The sequence below is a fragment of the Tursiops truncatus genome, chromosome 5 (assembly GCF_011762595.2).
Source record: "Tursiops truncatus isolate mTurTru1 chromosome 5, mTurTru1.mat.Y, whole genome shotgun sequence".
Classification (NCBI taxonomy): domain Eukaryota; kingdom Metazoa; phylum Chordata; class Mammalia; order Artiodactyla; family Delphinidae; genus Tursiops; species Tursiops truncatus.
The window spans coordinates 2,411,161-2,419,533 of record NC_047038.1 but is presented as its reverse complement, the minus strand read 5'-3'; the positions used below and the strand labels follow the sequence as shown (position 1 = coordinate 2,419,533).

The window sequence follows — 8,373 nt, the reverse complement described above, 5'->3', positions numbered from 1 at the left end:
TGACCCACAGAACCGCAAGCCAGGAAACAGCACTAAGTTTGGGGTGTCTGTCCCCCAGCAATAAATAACACGGGAAACTAACAGACGGAGGAGAGGGTCCTGCGGAGCAGGAAACAGCCGCCTGCGGGTCCACGGACACAGACGCTGTGGATCCTCAGGGGTGCAGCAAAACTCGCCCGCGTTATAAATATCTCCAGCCGTGAGAAAGAAAGGCCTTCCTTCAAACGTTCAATGAGCCCAGTTAGATCCCGACCGCGTCCCATCTGAAGTTAGTCTTTCATCTGCAGCCTCCAGACCTCTGTCACTGGACCCCAATAAGAGCTCAGTCCCCAGCTCCTCAGAGAACAAGCATTCCACCCTTTGCTGACAAAGACCCCACGGTGAAGTCCAGTCGAGGACAGAGTCTGAAGGCGTTGGAGGACTTTCCTGCCGAGAAGGTTCTAGAAAGCTCAAGTCCAGACAGCACCGATTATTAGTCAGGAAGTTGGCACAGCTAACTGAGCCCCTTGGGATATTATTTTGCACAGACTTTCCTAATAGAGTAAAACATCTGGTAATTAATGTTTCGTTTGTCTCTGCCCTTATTTGGGGAGAAAGAAGCACAGTGCAATGAAATAAGTTCATTCGAAATGAAGTTTTAAATTTCACCTGATCATTTCATACCCACTAGGAGGACTACTATTTAAACAACAAAGAAAAAGAAAACTAAAATGAGACCGAAAACAAGTGCTGGTGAGGGTGCAAGAAACTGGGCCCTTCGTACACTGTTGGTGGGAATGTAAACCGGGGCAGTCGTGTGGAAAACGGTGTGGCAGATCCTCAAAAAATTCAACAGAGAAACTCCATCTGATCCAGCAATTCTACTTCCGGGCACACACCCAAAAGAATTAGAAGTGAGGTCCTGATGAGATATTTGCATACCCACGTTCATAGCAGCATCACACACAATAGCTAAAATGCGGAAGCGATCCAAGTGTCCATCGACAGATGGATGGAGAAACAAAATGTGGTCCATCCATACGGTGGAATCTGATTCAGCCTTAAAAAGGAAGGGAACGGTGGCACCTGCTACAACGTGGACGAACCCCAGGACGCTGCGCTGAGTGAAACAAGCCCGTCACAAAAGGACAAATCCTGCAGATGCCATTTATGTGAGGTCTCTAGAGTCAGCAAACTCAGAGATGGAAAGGAGAATAAAGGGTGCAGGGCTGGGCGGGGAGAGGGGATGGGGAGAGAGTGTTTAACGGGGACAGGGTTCGGGAAGACGAAAAGATTCTGGGGCTGGGGGTGGTGATGGGGGCAGAATCATTGCATGAATGTGCTCACTGCCACTGAACTACACGCTAGAAGTGGTTTAAATAGTGCATTTTGTGTTACGTGCATTTTGCCACAGTAAAACAAAAACGAACAAGACCAAAACAACAAACAGCTCCTCCGGGAAGCAGGCTCTGTCCCATCCTCGAGCGAGCCGTCTCCCCACCCTCTTCAGCCCATCCCATCCCCATCCGGGCAGGAGGCAGCCACGCAGTGCAGGCACCTCACATCCTCACGGCCGCTGCTAGATGCCAGCCGCCTGCCCTGACGACACCGCCTGCACACAGCGGGCATCTCCCCCTTGGAGATGTGGGATGAGGCTCGCATGCCATCACGTCCAGATGGTCCCAAGAGGCCACCCTGCAGGTCCCCAAGGTCAGGAGGACACGGGGCCTGCTTTTCTGCCTAGGAGGAAACAGACTGAAGCAAAACACCCCAAAAAGGAATCCCCGAGTCTGCTGAGAGCTGAAAAGTGTCTGGTCCTGCCCCACTTAACCCCGGGGCCAGGCGGGCGCTGGGCTGGCTGGCAGCACAGCAGGGCACGCGGTGTGGGGTCAGGTCCCCCCAGGGCCAGACCTCGGCTCCAGCACGCCCAGAGGGACAGGCCAGGGCAACTCACGGACAGCTCCGTGCCTCAGTTTCCCTGCCTGTAAAATGGGGTGTGCACACACCACGTAGGGTTGGTGTGAGGACCTAGAACCCCACAAAGTATGGGGCCCTGCAAGGGGGTCTCTTGGGGTGACTATCACCCCAGCCCCATCTCTCCCTGGCCCTGTGCAAGTGAGGCCTCCCTGGACACCCAGAGCACCCAGAACCATCCCCGCATGCAAATGCCATAGTGGACTACAAAAGGGTGACAGATTCCGGGCCCAACTCCCACCCCCGGAGCAGAGACTTCAGGGCAGAGGGCTGAAATCAACCACAAACCTGTCAGAAATGGGACAGGGGCCCTAGACCCCAAGGGGAGACTCAACCTCCAAGTATAAACCTGAACAGGTGTTCCTGACGGGGCCTCTGCACGGGCTGCAACCCAGCCTGGGACGCCTGCCCCACCACTCAGGTTCACCTCCAGAGGGCCTCCCCAACGCTCCCGGCAAAGCACTGGACCGCTCAGCCCAGGCCCACCCTGCTGGGACCCTCGGCTGGCCTCGCCCCCCTCCCTGCCCACCCCAGGCTGGCCCTCCCTCCCTCCCCCTCTCACTCACCGCCTTAACATTCCTGAACCCACAGGCCCTCCCCACCCACCCAGCTGCCGCCCACAGCAGGACCCTGCCTCAGCGGCTGCACATCTCACGCCCACTCACGGCCCCTGCCTCCATCCCGTCTGCACCCTGGGGCCACAGTTATCACCCTCAACACAGATCTGTGGGTGGCACTGTCCTGCTCTAGCACCTTTGATGATTCCCTGCTACCCTGGGAACGCAGTGCAAGCTCTGGTCCAGATTCCTCCTCTTACCTCACCTCTGCCACCCCGCACACACTGTTCCCGTCACCCAGCCGCGCTTAATGTACGGCTGGAGCACCTTCTCTCTTCCCCCCAGCCCTCCCTACCTTCGGCGGCTGGGCCAACTCCTATTCACCCCGCAGAGGCCCCACTCAGGTTCACCTCCAGGAGGGCCTCCCCAACGCTCCCGGGCTGGGGTCTGTGGCCCTCCCCGGCTCCCCTTGTGGCCCCGAGGATTCTAAACGCCTTGTGTCTTCCCACACAGGCTGAGTCTCCCCAGCCATGTGCTCCCAGCTCCAACCCCTCACCCAGTGCAGGCCACAGAGAAGCCCCTGAATGCATTCCCTCCTCCTCAAGATTCCTGGGCTTCAAGACCAGGGCTCCAGCAGTTCCAGGGAGACCAGCATTTGGACCACAAAAGAGGCACTTAAGGGCTTCTCAGAGCTGGACAGGCGTGGCAAGACGGTCTCTCCCTAGTTCAGAGCTTCTCCTTTACGCACATATAAAAATCGTTTTAAAATGCTCACTGCACCCCAAGGGGCTGACAGGATGGCCTGGACCCCAAGGAGCTAGGGAGAAGGAGAGGGGAAGCGGCCTGCACAGACTCAGGAGCCAGCCTGGGACCCCCGCCCTCCACCACCTGCTGAATTCCTCAGCAGCCCAGGACCCCGATCCTGTCCGCAGCCGGCTCACACGGATGTGGAAATGCCCTTGAAGTGCCCTTGACAGGACCTGCCAATGTAAAGGACGGGGACTTCCTCTGGGGCCCCTCAGCCTAGAAACTTCCGTTCAAATGCCCCCCGGCCCTCTCCAAAGCCCTCCCCGGGCTCCAGACCGCGGACAGACCCCGCTCTCCCGGGCCCACCCTTCTCCCTGCCTGCTGAGCCTCTTGCTGGGGAAGGGCCCCCAAGCCTCTGTGCCACCCTCACCGGCATGTCCTGCCCCCACCCTGCAGCCCTAAACACACACAGCGGGCCGTGACCACCCCAGAGAGAGAGAGTCGGGCCACGCTGGGGGACCTCAAGCTCCCGGCCACCAAGCCCAACCCCCATCCGAATCATCTGCACAGGCTGTCGTCCACGTGGAGGCCACAGAGAGGACACGTCCACCCCCGCGGTACCCGGAGCCACACGGAGCCCCCACACACACCTGCCCGGCCCCTCCCCCACACGCTCCAGGGCCCTCTCCTGACACCCAGTCACCCACGCCTCAGGGCGGGTGAAGAGGGCCAGGGTCGAGTTACTGCTCTCTGGAGTGGGCTGAGGGCCCAGGGTCCAGGCTGGGACCTGCCCCAGGGTAGAAGATGTGGATTCCTTACATCCAAAACCCTCCAGGGCCTTCTGGGGACTCTGACCCACTCTGTCCCGGTGCCCACAGACTCATCGAGATCTCAACGCTGGTACCGTCACCGCTCAGGTGACCCCTGCCATGGGCTGAACGGTGGCCCCAAACGACAGGTTCACATCCTGGAGCCGATGACGGTGGCCTTATCTGGAAAAGGGTCTCTGCAGGTGCTCAAGTGAAGGCTCGCAGACAGACCACCCCCGAGTGCGGGGCGGCCTTAAACCCAACGACTGGCGTCCTACAGAGACGCCCCGTGATGCCGGAGCAGAGACGGGAGTGACGCGGCCACAAGCCCAGGCACACCTGGCGCCCCCGGGAGCTGGAACAGGCAGGGAAGACCCTCCCCCGGACCCCCGAGGGAGCCCGGCCCTTCCCCAACTTTGACTTTGAATGAAACGGTGAAGGAACAAATTTGTGTTGTTCTAAGGCCCCGGTTTGTGGTCATTTGCTACGTGGCCCCAGGACCCTAACTCACACCCCTTCCTGGACCTGAACTAGCCGCCCTCCTCCCAGGACGGCCCGGGTCCTGAGTGGCCTGGTGCTCTGACCACACGCACAGGGGTGCACCGTCCCTTCCCACCCAGCCCTGCATCGAGTCCGGTAACAGCCTAAAAACTGGCTTAAACCAGCAGAGCAGCGGCAAGCTTGTCCCTGGAAGAGAACGGAGCCCAGTGGGACCTGCCGGGGGCAGAGGGTCGGGACAGGCTGGCCTAGCCACCCACCATCGTGTTCGGCCACCATTGACTGGGTGGGTTTGGCCAGGGGCCTCCAGACAGCCTGGAGGGGAGATGAGGATGCCCAACAGGGAGTCTCTCTCGGTCCAGGGTCCCTCAGCGGGAGGGAGAATGTCCGGCCTGCAGCCTGCAGGTCAAGGCGGATCCGCTGGGCCAGCCCGGGTTTGTGGACGGAGCTAACTCGAGGCCTCAGGCAGAAGAACCAGGGCGGCCCTGTCACAGTTCACGCTGGGGACCCAGGGAAGGCACAGCGGCTCGAGGTTCAGCTTCTGCCCTCGCAGGAAGCGCTGCTCCGCTGCCTGGAATTGTTGACGATCGCGGAAGGAGCCCACCCACACCAAGAGTCGGAATTTTCAACCCCGAGGCCTCAGGGGACAAATATCTAGAGGGCTCTATCACATTACGTCCGGGCAAATAAAACGGTCTCCAAGGAGCCGGTCCTCCTGGCCTGCCCCCGCTCGAGGGCACACGCCAGCACCAACCCCAGGTCTGAACCCCAGTCCTCAAAGCAGCCACAAGCCATCCTGTCTGAGGCTCAGCGCGCAGGGATTCCACAGTTCCAGCAGGACGCTGGTCTCTCCCCCCGACCCTGCCCGGGGTGCCCCCAGCAGCTCCAGGGCCCCACATGGAGGAGATCTCGGAAGGGAAGGGCCGCCACGTGCCAAGTACGCTGTGACCTGCGGCTCCCGGCCAGCCACGCGAGGGAGGGAAACAAAGCTGGGCCAGGGTCCCCTGCACCAACCGCCGCTGTCACCTCTGATGTACCAAAGACGAGGTAGCCCACGGCTTGTCCAGCAGAAAGGACTCTGGCCAATGTCCCGTGCACCCTTCCACAACAGCCCAGGCAGGCAGGCCGATAGCTGCGCTCACCCCTCACTCAGGCTCAAAAACTCCAGATGGGAAACGCACAGGCGCAGCCGTGGTCAAGGCCCTTCGGGCGCTGTCTGCAGCCGCCCCACCAGCTCCAGGGCCGCTGCGCCAAACTGCCCGCCCCGGAGGTCCACCTACGCCTCCGCTACATCACCCCTCCCTGCCTCTCTGCCTCTCCAAGCTTGTAACCTCCCCCAAGCCCAGGACCAATTCAGTGGCTACAGACATCTTGCTGCCTTGAGCAGGAACCTGGCCCTCACCTGCTTGTTCACCTGTTTGCTAAGCGCCTTTGAAGCCTACGTCTTGTCCCCTCAAAGGCAGGGCCCTGCGGGCTGCCCGGCTGGGCCGGTCAGCCTGTCCCACCTCACACACCCCTTGCAGAATGAGGGGGCCAGGTGCCCAGCACGCAGCACAACCGTGTCCTCTGTCCAGAGAGATCCAGGCATGACCAAGGCCCCAGAGCCAGGTGGACCCCATCCTGGCCATACCGAGCGTGTGCCAGGCCCTGCGGTAGGCCATCTGCGTGCTCTCATGAGGCTGCGGGTGGCAGGGAGGGGGGCGGTTAATGCCCCTTTACGGGGGTGGAGAGGTGGAGAGAGGTCGCCCCCGGCTTAGAGCCTCCATCCACCCTGCACACGAGGGAGGGGCCGATGATCCCCCTGACCAGGGTCCCAGGCTGACGGAGGTGGGGATGCACAGCCCACAGCCCAGCACACTGACCGTGGCCCTCGAGGCCGCCCAGCTGGTCAGCAGGATGCCCTCGGCCGGCCGCAAGCCCGGGAGGCCACGCAGATAGGCTCGGCCCCGCTGGAGAGGAGGGAAGGGACTTCTCGCTCCCCGCGGTGACAGCAGGTCCACAGAGGCCCCCAACTCGGAGAACAGCAGGCTGGGGGCACTGGAACATCCCCCACTCCCACCACGCCCCTCCCGGCCTGGAGGACAGCTTGCTGGAGCTCGGACACCACCTCGGCCCTCAGGACCCCTGCCTCACTGCTGGGCCCTCGCGTTCGGCCCCCACCTGTGACGTCCGGCCTGGGAGGGCCAAGGGAGCTGGCGGGTCCACTATGGAGTTTCTCAGCACATCCTCAATAAATGCATCTATTCTTCTTCTTCCCCCCCTTTTTTTTTTTTTAAAGCCAGCCTGAGCCGCTCTGATGCTCTGTGACCTGGGATGTAGGCCCATGAGCTGCCTCCGGGCGGCCCCTGCACGGGCTTCCTGCGGGAGGGGCCCTCCTCTCAGCCTCCAACAGCAAGAGCAGAGACGGCTGAGGGTCTGGGCTCGACGTTAAAAGACATAACCCTGCCGTGTCCCCGAGAGGCCAGCGGCAAGCAGGAGGGTCGGCTCTGAACCACGGTCGGGCCGGGAAGCCGGGAGGTCTGGGGCTGCCCGCGGCCCAGGGTCCCCACGGCCCACATACTTACAGTACCCACACCTGGTCCCTCCTTCAAAGATGAACCCGCTGGGCACGGCCCCATAGCGCCGGAGGTCCGACAGCTTCCACTGCCCCGTGACGGCCGGAGGGACGTCCCTGGCCACGACGAGGATGTCATTGCAGAGGTGCAGGGTGGCGGGTCCGCTCTCCAGCTTGGTGCCTGGAGCCACGGTCACGTGGAACCTGTGCACTAAGGGCGGGGCAGGGGCGAGAGGGCGTCGCTGGGGCAGAGGCGGGGGAGGGGCGCAGCTTCCCAGGGTCAGCTCAGAGGGCAGGTCTGCCCCACCCCGCCTCCCAGCGCAGCGTCCAGCCCCGAGGTGGCTACACTCACCTCTCCCACCCTCAGGGGCCCCCTCCCCATCCTAACTTGGCCCCGGCGAGCTCCAGTGAAAGCTCACACGTGCCTCCTTGTAGGTCCGCGGCCTCAGGACTCCCGTTCACAGCACGTCCTCTGAGAACCCCCGCCCAGGGTAGCTGCTGTGGTCCCATTTCAAAGATGGGGAAACGGAGGCCCAGGAGGCCCAGCCTCCCGTTGGTCCGTGGAGAGTCTAAGGTCTGCCTCGCAGCCCAGCCTGACCGCAGGGACGCTCGGGAAACCGTGGACCCCCTGCCCTCTCCAGTTAGGGGTTCTCCCTGGCGCCGAGCAGGACAACTTGCTCCCCGAGATCTCATCCACTACCCCGGCTCGGCGCTCTGTCCTGAAGCCCCTCAGAAGGGTGGTCTTCTCTCCCCGGATGGCTCCCACCTCGGAAGAGGGTGCACGCCGGAGTAGCCGGGCCCAGGAGTGGACGGCGGCCTACCCGCCCGTGCCCACCAGCCTCATCTCCAACCCAGAGGGGCCCAGTCCCAGCCCCACCTCCTCCTCCCTGAGCCCCACCCAAGCCCCTGCAGTGGGGCGTCGAGGGGGCTCCTAGGCAAGGAAGCCCTGAGGGCCTGCCGTGCCCGGCCCAAGGAGGCTGGGGGTCAGCGACCCCATCAGTGTCCTGGTGATTTCTGGCAAGGTGCCGAGACAGGGCGCCAGCTGCCTCTGTGCGAGGGCCCTGCCTGCCCCGTAGCAGAAAAGGAGCCGTGCCCTGAGCCAGGCTGAACTGGCGGGAACCCCCAACCGCAGAACTTTCTGGAAAGGCGCGGCTCTTCCCTTCTGCCACTGCATCCCCTCACTGAGCCGTCCACACGTCCCCAGACTAGGGGACTGCTCTGGGGGCGCCCGGAGGTGGGAGGGGCCGCAGCCCGC

General features: G+C 62.2%; 1 protein-coding gene across 7 annotated transcripts in view; it reads right to left on the bottom strand.

The window, feature by feature from the left end:
- The window catches only part of DOK7 (docking protein 7), a 41,123-nt gene that overhangs the window by 20,035 nt on the left and 12,715 nt on the right, over nt 1-8,373 (bottom strand). For 3 of the 7 annotated variants that reach the window (XM_033856593.2, XM_033856592.2, XM_033856595.2), the window contains exon 4: nt 7,140-7,329. The exons of 2 other annotated variants lie outside the window; for them this stretch is intronic. In XM_033856593.2, coding sequence (XP_033712484.1) covers nt 7,140-7,329 — 190 coding nt within the window. Of the gene's footprint in view, nt 1-7,128; nt 7,330-8,373 lie in introns of all 7 variants that reach the window. 2 more of the 7 variants (XM_073804788.1, XM_033856596.2) reach the window with 1 other exon arrangement.